This window comes from Sinocyclocheilus grahami, unplaced genomic scaffold, assembly GCF_001515645.1.
Source record: "Sinocyclocheilus grahami isolate Dianchi unplaced genomic scaffold, SAMN03320097.WGS_v1.1 scaffold662.1, whole genome shotgun sequence".
Taxonomy (NCBI): domain Eukaryota; kingdom Metazoa; phylum Chordata; class Actinopteri; order Cypriniformes; family Cyprinidae; genus Sinocyclocheilus; species Sinocyclocheilus grahami.
Genome location: NW_015505841.1, coordinates 42,041 through 54,392, shown reverse-complemented (window position 1 = coordinate 54,392; position 12,352 = coordinate 42,041). Strand labels below are relative to the sequence as shown.

Below are 12,352 nucleotides of genomic sequence, written 5' to 3'. Positions count from 1 at the left end.
AACTTTATTAACATTATAAGTAAACCTCAAGGAACATATTAAAATAATTTTTAAAAAATCCATGTCATGACCCCTTTACATTCTGACTATCACACCAGAGATAAAGATGAAATTATCTATAATGTTCCTTGCATACCAGTAAAAATTATTATTTGTAATTAAATTTAAAAATTTATAAAATTGCACTACATTTAGAATGGTCATGGAAAACGAATTCAAGCGTAAAATGCCCTAAATGCACATTCACAATATGCAGAGTGTCTCTTACCTTGATAGAAAAATGCTTGCTCTCATATAAAATAATTTCTTCAGAGATCATCAGTGTTCTGTTTGGGCTACACAGATCTACAGGCTTCAGAAGAGAAAGAAATGGACTCTTAATCAGGTTACAAGGTAAACCAATTTTAACTCATTTAACATTTACAGTATAATATTAGCTCCATGTTTGAAGAAGGTTATAGAAGAAACACAATCACTACTAACATATGCAAATCGCTGAACCTTGCAGTAACTGCTCTTTACAGAGTACTTAACCCACACAGTACCGATACCATCTCTTACCACATTATTTTGTAAAATAGTACACTGTAACTTGCAATTTCTGAAATTGTGTTTGTAGGTACATAGGTTACACCAGACTTGTTGTGTGACATTCTGTCTATCTTCAAAAACCATAAAAAATATATGGTTTGTGATTTTTTTTATAAAATATGATGAATGTGGTATGGTAAATATGTGTTTTTGTGGAAAATGTATGAAACATTTAGACAGATTTACATTAGACACTAAAATTGTCTGTTCCTATTCATAACTCTTGGTACAGCTCATGGTAATATTAAAGCTGCAGTCCGTAACTTTTTTGTGTTCAAAATTTATATAATAAGCGAGTACACCATGAATCCATTTTCCAAACCGTGTTTTTGGCTTATCCTGAATCACTACGGTACACCTATATTTATACAGTGGGGAAAGTTTATATTCTGACTTTTTTAGACTGGTTCTGGTGGAACCGCTGCGGAGTAGCCCAGTACCTGTATGATTCGCCATAGACATAAACAGAGAGAAGTAGCTCCGGCTACAATGTTCTTCCACAAGACGCACACAGTTCTGTTTATTAACCAGAAGAGCGTCAAAAGTTATGGACTGCAGCTTTAAAGAATTTACGTTTACGAAGGACTTTTTAAAACTCTTTAAACAAGTTTAGTACTGTGTTGGGCTGCCATTTAATGTCCAATATAAAATCTAGGTCATGCAGCAAAACAAGCAAACCATTTTGTGGTTACAAGAATCTCAGAATAGATCCCTACTAGATCGGAGTAGTTAATTTTATTTAATGCTTGTATTTATTTTGAAGATATGGCAGATTTACCTGCACAAAGATGGGGAAGATAAGGATTTTGGGTGTAACTTTAACGTAGGTACCATAGTTGGCATGAGGTACGTGTGACCTCACAATGGTGCAGTTCTGGTAGTTGGCAAAGTTCTGTTGGTAGTTTCCGCTGTGCTGTGTTTTGGATTTGCTGTTGGCAGAGCGACGCAGAAAACATGTTCTGCTTGCCAGTCCAGGGGCTGACTGGGCATTAGCAGTCGGAGGGGGTGGAACAGACGCCTGAGGTGTGGGGAACATCTGGCTACCTGGTAGAAAGAAAGGTGAGATTTTTGTCAGATAACAGATACATGAAATGTTATTTCTGTAGTTTCCTTAGTATAAAGAGACAATATGACAACCCTAGACTCTGCAAACAGGTAGCTGGTGAAAACTTTACCACAGCTCTCTGGGAACATTGGAAGATGAAAGGAATATGAAACGTATTTGTTTTTGCAACACACTTGCAACCAAGGTGTCACCAACCTCTTTTTTTACTGGGTCATGAGCCCCGGTGAAATACCACTGTGCCCTAGTATAATATTACAGTTAAATCCTTGTATGTCAATGGAGATTACCATATAACGACCTGAGAAGCAACTTCCTGACAGCATTTTAGCAGTTATGTTGTGTGTTTTCTATCAGATGTTAATAATCAATAGATTCCAGATTCGCTAATGAATCATTTTTTGATCTAATCAGTCAAATACCTTTGCAAAAGCATCTAGAACTGTTTGTGATTCAATTCACACTCTAAATAATTTCCTGTGGTTTCTCACATTGAAACAGTAATGGGATCATTTGTAAAACAGAACCCAAAAAGGGCACTGGATAGGATGAATTTACCTAAGTGCATTTTAGGAAACTAGGAAAAGTCTTCTATTGTTTCATCAGTGATACAGCAGATCTTTATTGTGCATGCAGCCTGTGAACAAATCTACAATAAAGAGATTGCATATCCATATATGCATGTCAGTATATAAAAAGAGTATCAAAATACGGGGACACTTTTTGGAAAAGGTGCCAGTGCCCCAGTATTGATTAAAGCCCAGAAACTCTCTTGAAAAAAAGATTCAAATACACTAATGGCACAAAAATAGTTTACAGCAGCTTTCAAAGTCTTCTCAGTAAGTTCCCTTTTCAGTTTGTCACTTTTATGGTATGTCAGGAATTGTCGATTTCTTAAGCCTGTATAACACCACACCAATTCATTGGCAGCTCCACCCACTATTTAAGCTTTATCTTGCTTCATCTGTAATTGCAGCAGTGAGTACAGCACTCATTTTAGTGGCAGCACTCATCAAAGCTCAAAATCTTCAGGGCCATTTTTTTCAAGTTGAAGCAGGAGCCCAATCCATTCCCCTTCCAATATTCTCCATCTGAAGTAGCCTTATCTGGTGAGTCAATAAGAGCTGCACCCCACTTCGGGCTCCAAGTGTCTATGCATGTTCGCAGTCAGATGAAACACTTTTTGAAACTTCTCCCCGAAGGAGCAGGGAAGCTAGATAACGTACAAGTGCAAAGTCATCACACCAGTCGCATCAAGCTCGGGCTGGGGAGCTCTGTGCAGTATTTGGCACCTGGACAGGCGCTCACACTCAGTGGTACATAAATTGCCTAGAGCTGTTTGCAGTCCTCCTGGTTCTCAAGAGTTTTTATGCAGACATACAGGACTTTCATGTCCTGATCTGAATGTATTGCATGGCCATGGTGGCATACATAAATTGCCATGGGGGAATTTGTTTGCACCAGATTCTGATTCGCTACTTTGTTGTCTGTTCAGATCGTGTTCTATTCTGGCGCATGTTCTCTTTCTTTAGGGGATGAAGGATTCATCCTTCGAAGGTTCTGAGGATTTGGGACGTATTTAGAAAACAGAGGTGACCCTGTTTACCTCCTCAGAGACAACACACTTTCTCTGGTACTCTCTAACTGTGGCTCATTTCGAAGTGGATGCTCTGGTCCACAAATGATCATGTGTTCCTTCCTATTCACTAGTGCTGTGCATCCACAGCCAGAGAGGTGGAAGCTCCATGTATGGCCCTTGAGCAAAACTCCCTAGATTTTCAGGGGCTGTCCCATGCACTCTTGGATATTATTTGGACAGCATCCCAGCCTTCTCAATGGTTAAACAATTCTGTGTGCTGAAAAGGTTTTTACTTTGTATTCTTCCTCAGAGGAGAACTTGGTGTGCTGTATTTTACAAATGTTTTTGCATCTTTTTTCAGGGCTATTTCCCTCTGTGCTCAAGGACTCGAAAGGGCCGTATTCAAGTATCGGCTCTCACTGGGAGGTTGAGGTCATCTGTGAGTCAAGTAGTAAGCAATGACAAGTGGATGTGAAAGGTCATTCAACCAAGACCATGTCTTCCTCCTGTGTTTGATAGAAAGGAGTGTTTCTGGAAGGCACTGATTGCTGGATGGGCATGATCTATAGCATGGATCTGTTCTCCCACTCTTCCCAAGTTTTCCTTTTAATAAAGTTGGTCATGTGATACAGTACGGTATAGATAATGTACGGTTTTATGTTTTGTTGTTGCAAGTGTAAAATGTGACTGTCAGTTTCATGTCTTTTAATTAAATGATACTGTACATACTGTATGCATACATTAAAGTATCAATTATAGTGTTATAACTGTTTCTGTTATTGGGACAATGCTAATCAAAGCGCTCCTTGTAGTGTTGTAGACCAGTCTAAGCACTAGGAAGCCATTAGGGGACTTACTTAATGTTCTGTGCTTGTCTCCATAGATAGTGTCCAATGCCTGAAAATTTAGAAGAGTTAATAAGTGAAGACACTGAGACAAATAAAGATATACATTTAAGATATACTGTTGCATGTTCTCAATACTTTAATGAATCAAGATCAATAAACTTTGCCTTTTTCACACCATACCCATAAAAAGCATGTAAAGTAAACCGTTTTGTGCTTTTACACTGGCAGCTTTTTCATTCGTAACAGAAAATAGTTATAAATTATAAAATGGTTGCTGGGTGTTTGTAAATGAGAATTATTATAACCTGACCGTTAACAAAAAGGCTAATTGCCAAAACATTCTTGCACCCTCGTTTTTGCTACATATCAGGACTGGTTAAGTACACAATGTGAAAGGTATAAACTGTTAATGTGTCACGATCACCGACTGGAGTGCCCATGAGCTCCACTGGAGGGCACTCCTTACTACTCCTTTGCCATTCCGTCACAAACTACATTTCCCATAAACCTTTGCCTGGACTTATTGTTGTGTGATTACTTCCACCGCTAAAGCCACCAACACTTCCAAAATGCCCATGGACACAAAAGCCAAAAAGTGCTAGAGAAAATCTTAAGAGTTGGACAGTGGTACCCTCCATGTTCAACAAAAAAAAAAAGAAACAAAACAAATAATCCAATCCACAAACCAGGGTACAATACACACAGAGGAGTCAGGAACATAATCCACATGGCGAAGGCGAGAGTGTAAACCAGAAACACACGTACAGGAACCAACGATCGACAAACCACAACTGAAGCACAGACCTTATATACACACAGACTTAACAAGCTAATGACACACAGGTGGAAGTTATCACGCAACAATAAGTCCAGGCAAAGGTTTATGGTAAATGTAGTCTGTGACGGAATGGCAAAGGAGTAGTAAGAAGTGCCCTCCAGTGGAGCTCATGGGCACTCCAGCTGGTGATCGTGACATAATGTGTAAACTCAAATGATTTTGGAACCAATTGTGAGATGAGTTTTCCAAGCACTATTTGTGTGGCACTATATAAGTTGCAAATATAAGTTACAAAAGTGATTAGGTTTTATTTATAATTTTTGCCTTAAAACAGAGTTTAGCTCTATCCCTAATCAAAACCATTTGCCTGTAATTGTCAAGTAATCCTGATGACTTTGGTTAGATTTTTTCTGTGTGACTGATTAGGAATGGAACTAAACTTTGCAAGACAGTGGCCCTCCAGGACCAGAATGGCAAACAGCTATCTATACAAACAGTAGAAAGCAAGGTAGCTTACTTGGTGTTGGAAAAATAGAACTTTCCACGACTCTTCGCATAGCAGACATTTACACATAACACATGGAAATCTCTGATCACATTTTGACATCATATTGAGACATTAAGTAGCCATGAGATCCCATACTGATGAATAATGCTTTTGTCTACCTGGCTTCCCGGGGTAATAGGTGACAGGATGATATAATTGTCCCCGTTTGATGCTTTCACACGCGTCCCTCTAAGCGTCTGAGTGCTTGTCTTGCCATCTACTGCAGTCCTCCGTTCTCCCCACAGGATTCCCTCTCCACTCCCTCCGCCTCCCACTCCCTCTGAGCCGTTGACTACAGTCCTACGGCTGGTGCGGTGGTTTGTGGGCAGAGGCGGAAGCAGTGGCGTTCTGTCCCCCCCCTTGGCTTTAGCCGGGGAAACTGGAGTGTCATAGTTAGAAGACTTGTAAGAAGGATGATGGATCAACCGCTCAAATTTGGTCTTAACAGAAGGTCCCGTACGCCAGACTACCACTGTGATCTCACTGAGACTATTTCTGAAGAGAGCGAAAGATAAAAGAACAGAAGAAGAAAGGGAAGCAAACATAAAGAGGAGTTGATTCACAATTACAGAGTTTGTTTATGTGTACTGCCTTAGCTTGGAAGATTTCCATGTCAAAGAAGGCGGAGCCACAGAACACCTTCTAATTAGTTAATCACCATGGACCAATGGTATTTTTAAGATGTTTACCAACCAGAGTGAACTTTTCCAGAAACTTTCGCTTTGGCAAACTGTTTCAAAGTCCCGAAAGGCCCCGATATACTTTAAGCAAAATCAAAGAACAAACGGTTGTGACTTAATTTCGAACAAAATCAGAAACACAGTTAATTTGGAGTTCATTCTGTTCGAAACAGCTTGCCAAAGTGAAGTTTTCAATGAATGGTTTGCTCATGCTGGTAAACACCATTGGTCTGTGACAATTTGGTAATAAGTAGGTGTGGCTCTGGGGCTCCCTCCTTTGACATGGAAATCTTCAGTCCATTAAGGTTGGACATTTGTGAGCAAAAACAAACACTGGAGAGCTAAATTCTAATAGAAATTTAAGTCATAATTATAATTTAAAGCAATACTTACAAAGCTATTATACTGTAAATCTACTTGCTAAAGCAATATATTGTATGAAGTGCTATATAAATAAATGTGACATGACTGGAATGCTGAATTGCAGAGCAGGTAAAAACATCCACATCAGAATCAGAATGAGCTTTATTGCCAGGTATGTTTACACATACGAGGAATTTTTTTTAGTGACAGAAGCTCCACAGTGCAACAGAATGACAGTGACAAGACAGGACATAGATAATAAAAAAGAATAATATTCAAAATAGACAATGTTCAAAATAGCAAAAACACAATATATAATATAGACAATTATGTATGTAAAGGTATGATATGTGCAAATTTGGAATGTAAAAAAAAGTATTTGTTAAATAAATGTATAATAGTGTTGTGTGTTCCACGTTTATTGTCAAGTGTTCATGAAATGGATTGCCTGAGAGAAGAAACTGTTCCTGTGTCTGGCCGTTCTGGTGCGCAGTACTCTGTAGCGTCGACCAGATGGCAATAGTTCAAAGAGGGAGTGGGCTGGATGTGAGCGGTCCAGAGTGATTTTGCCAGCCCTTTTGCTCACTCTGGATGAATACAGTTCTTGGAGAGTAGGGAGGGTTGTACCAGTGATTCGCTCAGCAGTCCAGACTATCCTACATAGTCTTCTGAGGTAAGATTTGGTAGCTGAGCTGAACCAGACAGTTATTGAAGTGCAGAGGACGGATTCAATGATGGCGGAGTAGAACTGTTTCAGCAGCTCCTGTGGCAGGTTGAACTTCCTTAGTTGGTGAAGGAAATACAGCCTCTGCTGAGCCTTTTTAACAATGGACTCAATGTGAGTGTTCCACTCCAGGTCCTAAGAGATTGTGGTGCCCAGGAACCTGAATGACTCCACTGTTGTTACAGTGCTGTCCATGATGGTGAGTGGGGGAAGAGCAGGGGGGTTCCTCCTGAAGTCCACTATCATCTCCACAGTTTTGAGCATGTTCAGCTCCAGGTTGTTAAGACTGCATCAGACAGCCAGCTCTTTAACCTCCTGTCTGTAAGCAGACTTGTCTCTGTCCTGGATTAGGCTGATGACTGTAGTGTTGTCTGCAAACTTCAGAAGCATGACAGAGGGGTCTTTAGAAGTGCAGTCATTGGTGTAGAGGGAGAAGAGCAGTGGGGAGAGAACACAACCCTGGGGGGCACCAGTGCTGATCGTATAGGTGCTGGATGAGAATTTTCCTACCTTAACTAGCTGCTGCCTGTCTGTCAGGAAGCTGGTGATCCACTGACAGACAGAGGTGGTCACGGATAGCTGAGTTAGTTTGGACAGGAAGAGGTTTGGAAAGATAGCGTTGAAAGCCGAGCTGAAGTCCACAAACAAGATCCTCACATAAGACCCTGGTCTGTCTAGATGTTGCAGGATGTAGTGCAGTCCCATGTTGACTGTATCATCCACAGACCTGTTTGCTCTGAAGGCAACTGCAGGGGGTCCAGTGATGTCCTTCAAATAAGCCAAAACCAATCTTTCAAATGATTTCATGGCCACAGACGTTAGAGCCACAGGTCTGTAGTCATTAAGTCCAGTAATTTTGGGTTTCTTTTGGACGGGGATGATGGTGGTGCGTTTGAAGCATGAGGGGACTTCGCACAGCTCCAGTGATCTTTTGAAGATCTGTGTGAAGATGGGGGCCAGCTGGTCAGCACAGGATTTCAGACAGGTGTCACACCGTCTGGGCATGGTGCCTTTATTCTCTTGTTCTTTCTGAAGACCTGACGCACATCACCTTCACTGATCTGGAGTGCTGGACGGGGGCAGAGGGGGGTTGCCGGAAATGTGAATGGTGTTTTTTCAAACCTGCAATAGAACTCATTCAGATCGTCTAACAGTTGTTGATTCTCCACAGTGCTGGGGGATGGTGTCTTGTAATTGGTGATGTAGCGTCTCGACCAATCTGACGAGTGCTGGACGGGGGCAGAGGGGGGTTGCCGGAAATGTGAATGGTGTTTTTTCAAACCTGCAATAGAACTCATTCAGATCGTCTGCCAGTTGTCGATTCTCCACAGTGCTGGGGGATGGTGTCTTGTAATTGGTGATATCTTTCAGACCTTTGCACTCTGAAGCAGGGTCACTGAAAGATAATTGGTTCCTTAGCTTTCCAGAATAATTCCTCTTTGCCACTCTGATCTCCTTTTCCAGTGCGTATTTGGCCTGTTTGGTCTGTCCCCATTCCTGCGAACATCTTCTTTAGCCTGACGGAGCTGTCTGAGTTTTGCAGTGAACCATGGTTTGTCATTGTTGTAGGTTAAATGAGTCCTGGTTGGAATGCACATGTCTTAACAGAAACTGATATATGATGTCACAGTCTCTGTGAGCTCGTCCAGATCGATGGCAGCGGCTTCAAAAACCCACCAATCAGTGAGGCTTGTAAATTCCTCTCTGCTTCATTAGTCAATTTTTTTACAGTCCTTAATACAGGTTTAGATGATTTCAGTTTCTGCCTGTAGGTCGGTATAAGATGAACCAAACAGTGATCAGAGAGCCCCAACGCTGCCCATGGGACAGAGCGATATGCATTCTTTATTGTGGTGTAACAGTGATCCAGTATATTACTGTCTCTGGTGGGACATATAACATGCTGTCTGTATTTTGGCAGTTCACGGGAAAGATTTGCTTTATTAAAGTCTCCGAGAATGATTAAAGTGCCCCTATTATGGATTTTTGAAAATTACCTTTCATGCAGTGTGTAACACAGCTCTAAGTGAATGAAAACATCCTGCAAAGTTTTAAATCTGAAAGTGCACCATATATAAAGTTATTGTCTCTCAAAAGAAAGAGTCGACTCTGAATCATTGAAATGAGTCATTTTTAAAATTAATCCCAAGCAGTTTCATGTTGACGTCAACATGAAACATTAGCATATTGCCCGCCCACTTGTTGGTCTTTTCACATTGGCCTGAATAAAAAAATACAAACTCTTTGCCACTAGGTGCCACTTTTGGAGCGGTAAAATAGCTGTTTCCCCGGTAACGCTGTAAACAAAGCAGCACTGCGCTCACAAAAGCTGCTTTATCAGGCATTACAGGCATGATGAAATGAAAATGAGACCAATCGGACCAATCACCGCAGATTTGTGTCACGCAAAGGAGGGGTTTGGAAAAATGAATCGTTGAGCGAATCATTTGGGAGTCGTTGAGCAAATAAGGTAAAAATAAATGCATATTATAAGACAACGGAAGTGTTTTTTGACCTTGCATGCATGTCAACCTGTTGTTGGGGATTCAAAAAACCAAAATATGAACCTTTCATTACCCATAATAGGGGCACGGGTGTTGTTGCTCTGTCTCTGTGATCAGATCAGCGAGTTTCTGTAAAGCCAGGCTCACGTGTGCTTGTGGAGGAATGTAAACACTCACGAGAGTGGACGAGCAAAATTCCCGCAGTGAGTAGAAGGCTTACAGTTAATGAAGAGCACTTCTAGATTGGGACAGCACATCTTTTCCAACACAGTTACATCTGTATAGTGATAGGAAACCGAGGCTTTCTGAGCCGTTTGAGGCTTTCATGAAATTTTGCCGAAAAACGGTTCATTACTCGAAGATTTGAACACAGTGCGCATTAGCGGGATCTGGTGGTCAGACTTGGTTTCTCCGCCAAATCTAACAAAACATCGGGGGCCTATTAGATTGTGTTTTATTAAAGTCTACACCTACCCCAACCCTAAACCTACCCCTTACAATAATGCAAAAATAGTAATTATTGTTGTACAGTGTGAGAAAAATTACGCTATGTGTAAGTTTTTGCTGTATGCCATCTAGCCTTAACCCAGAAGATGGTTTGAAATAGTTTTTAATCTGTGCAAACTCGTGTCATGCGTAGTCTGGTCAACGGATTCACATATTGATCAATAATATAAAATATATAAGTGTGTGTTAATAATTGACGTGAGTAGTATAGCAAAAATATTTTGGGTGAGCTGTTCGAGGTCTCTGAGGCCCCAGATATATAACATGATAAAATGCAATAGATGTGCGACATGCATTCAGTTTCTGTCTGGTGTTAAGGTTATTCTAAACTATTCTACTGAATCCCAAATAAGTGAACACACACACACACAACCAAGTCAATGTAAAGTCAAACACAAGAGTCATGCGAAGTGCCGATTTTTTTCAAACCAGCTGTCCCGACCTTCCAAAACTGCATGACTTTCGAAGCTTCAAACGTAATCAATCACGTGGTATTGTCATTTCGATACAAGCATCGGCACAGTGTGTGATACAATAGTGCTTTGAAAACTGCGTCGGAGCATCGGAGCCTCGGTATCAGTCATCCCATCACTACATCTGTACACATCCTCTCAATGATGTAAAAGCATGTCCCGCCACCGCGCAATTTACCCGTTGATTCTGTGTCGCGGTCCGCTCTGAACAGCTGAAAGCCCAGCAGATGTAGCGTGCTGTCCGGAATGGCGTCATTCAGCCAGGTTTCCTTAAAACACAGAGCCAGGTTTCCGTAAAAATCCTTGTTTGTTCGGGAGAGCAGAAGTTGTTAATCCGTTTTGTTGGGTAGAGAGCGGAGATTCGCCAGATGGATGCTAGGAAACGCCGTTCGAAACCGCACTGTCTGAGCTTGATGACCGCGCCAACTCACTAGCCCCGTCTGCGCATCCTAAAGCGCTTGATCAGTGCCGCTGCACCGCCAACTACAATGTTCAGCAAAACGTCAGAATAATCGAAGTCCGGTAGGAGATTTTGTGGTGTGTTCTGCCGAATGTTCAGCAGTTCATCCCTGGTAAAACTGATCGTGTTTGAGAAACAAAAAACAGGAAAAACTAACAAAAACTGTACAAACACTGGAGAGCCAAGCACTGAGGCGGCCATCTGTGGCGCCATCTTGAGTCTATTGTCACTATGATCAGATTTTCTTAACTGCTGTCATTTTTGTTGTGTGATTATTTTATAATTAAAAGGAAAGCATGCAGCACATATTCATATATTAATCTAATCAGTGCTTTCATCAGTGTGGGTCATGTTGGGATGTTCGCTAACAGTATGGCGCTGCAAAGGTATTTCAAACTTCTTTTTACCCCTAAGCAAAGGATGAAAAAGAACTTGATGGCCTGAAGTGAACTCCAAATGAACTTCAATTTAATTTTGTTCAAAATGACATACGTTTGTTCTCTGATTTCACTTTAAAGTTCGTGTGAACTGGAAAATGCTGCTGACTTTATTTCAGAATTGTGATGTTTCCAACTGAATTGGAATATTGAATAGAGGTCATGGTTTTATTTTAGTGCACCTCCTCTCCATCTCTCACTCACAGCAAACTAACGGTTAAAGATATTCTGCCCAAGCCGTCAAACTAACGTCATCAGAGAAGGAAAGCCATTCCAGAGCTGAAGAAAATGTCCAGATTTTAATTAAAGTTACCAAGACAAAACTTGTTTTTTTCATTTAATTAACTTGCACGGATTGATTGTTCACCTCTGGTCCAGCAATGTGCACTAACAACATAAATAGTGTACATTTTGATTTCATGCAGATTTAAAAAGCACCTATCATGCAAAATTCTTGACCAAAACTATTTACCTTTACAGACATAACTGACTGTTTTTGTAACGTATGTGTGTTTTTAACATAAACTTGTGTGTATGTGACAGTTTAAGTGCAATAAGACGTGAAAGAGAACTTAGTTTAGTACTCACATCCCGTGTGACAGCCACTTTCTGTGCTCATGCTTTCAATGTGTTCGCTCAAAAAAAACATATATCAGAAATTTAAACTGGTTTATATGACTTTAAAACGCATGATTTCAGTGCGATAGACGTGATAATCAAAACCAAACAGATGTTTTTCGGCAGAGTATCCTGAGGTAGGAGCTGTAAAGGCACAGACCTATTCTGGAAAAAGGGGTA

General features: G+C 40.8%; 1 protein-coding gene across 2 annotated transcripts in view; it reads right to left on the bottom strand.

Annotated features, from left to right (window-relative positions):
* LOC107558862 (regulator of G-protein signaling 3-like) overlaps positions 1 to 12,352 on the bottom strand; it is a 181,369-nt gene that overhangs the window by 133,502 nt on the left and 35,515 nt on the right. For both annotated transcript variants that reach the window (XM_016242551.1, XM_016242552.1), the window contains exons 5-8: positions 5,526 to 5,901; positions 4,091 to 4,130; positions 1,370 to 1,635; positions 269 to 352 (exon numbers count right to left, since the gene is read on the bottom strand). In XM_016242551.1, the coding sequence (XP_016098037.1) occupies positions 269 to 352; positions 1,370 to 1,635; positions 4,091 to 4,130; positions 5,526 to 5,901 (766 nt within the window). The remainder of the gene's footprint in view (positions 1 to 268; positions 353 to 1,369; positions 1,636 to 4,090; positions 4,131 to 5,525; positions 5,902 to 12,352) is intronic.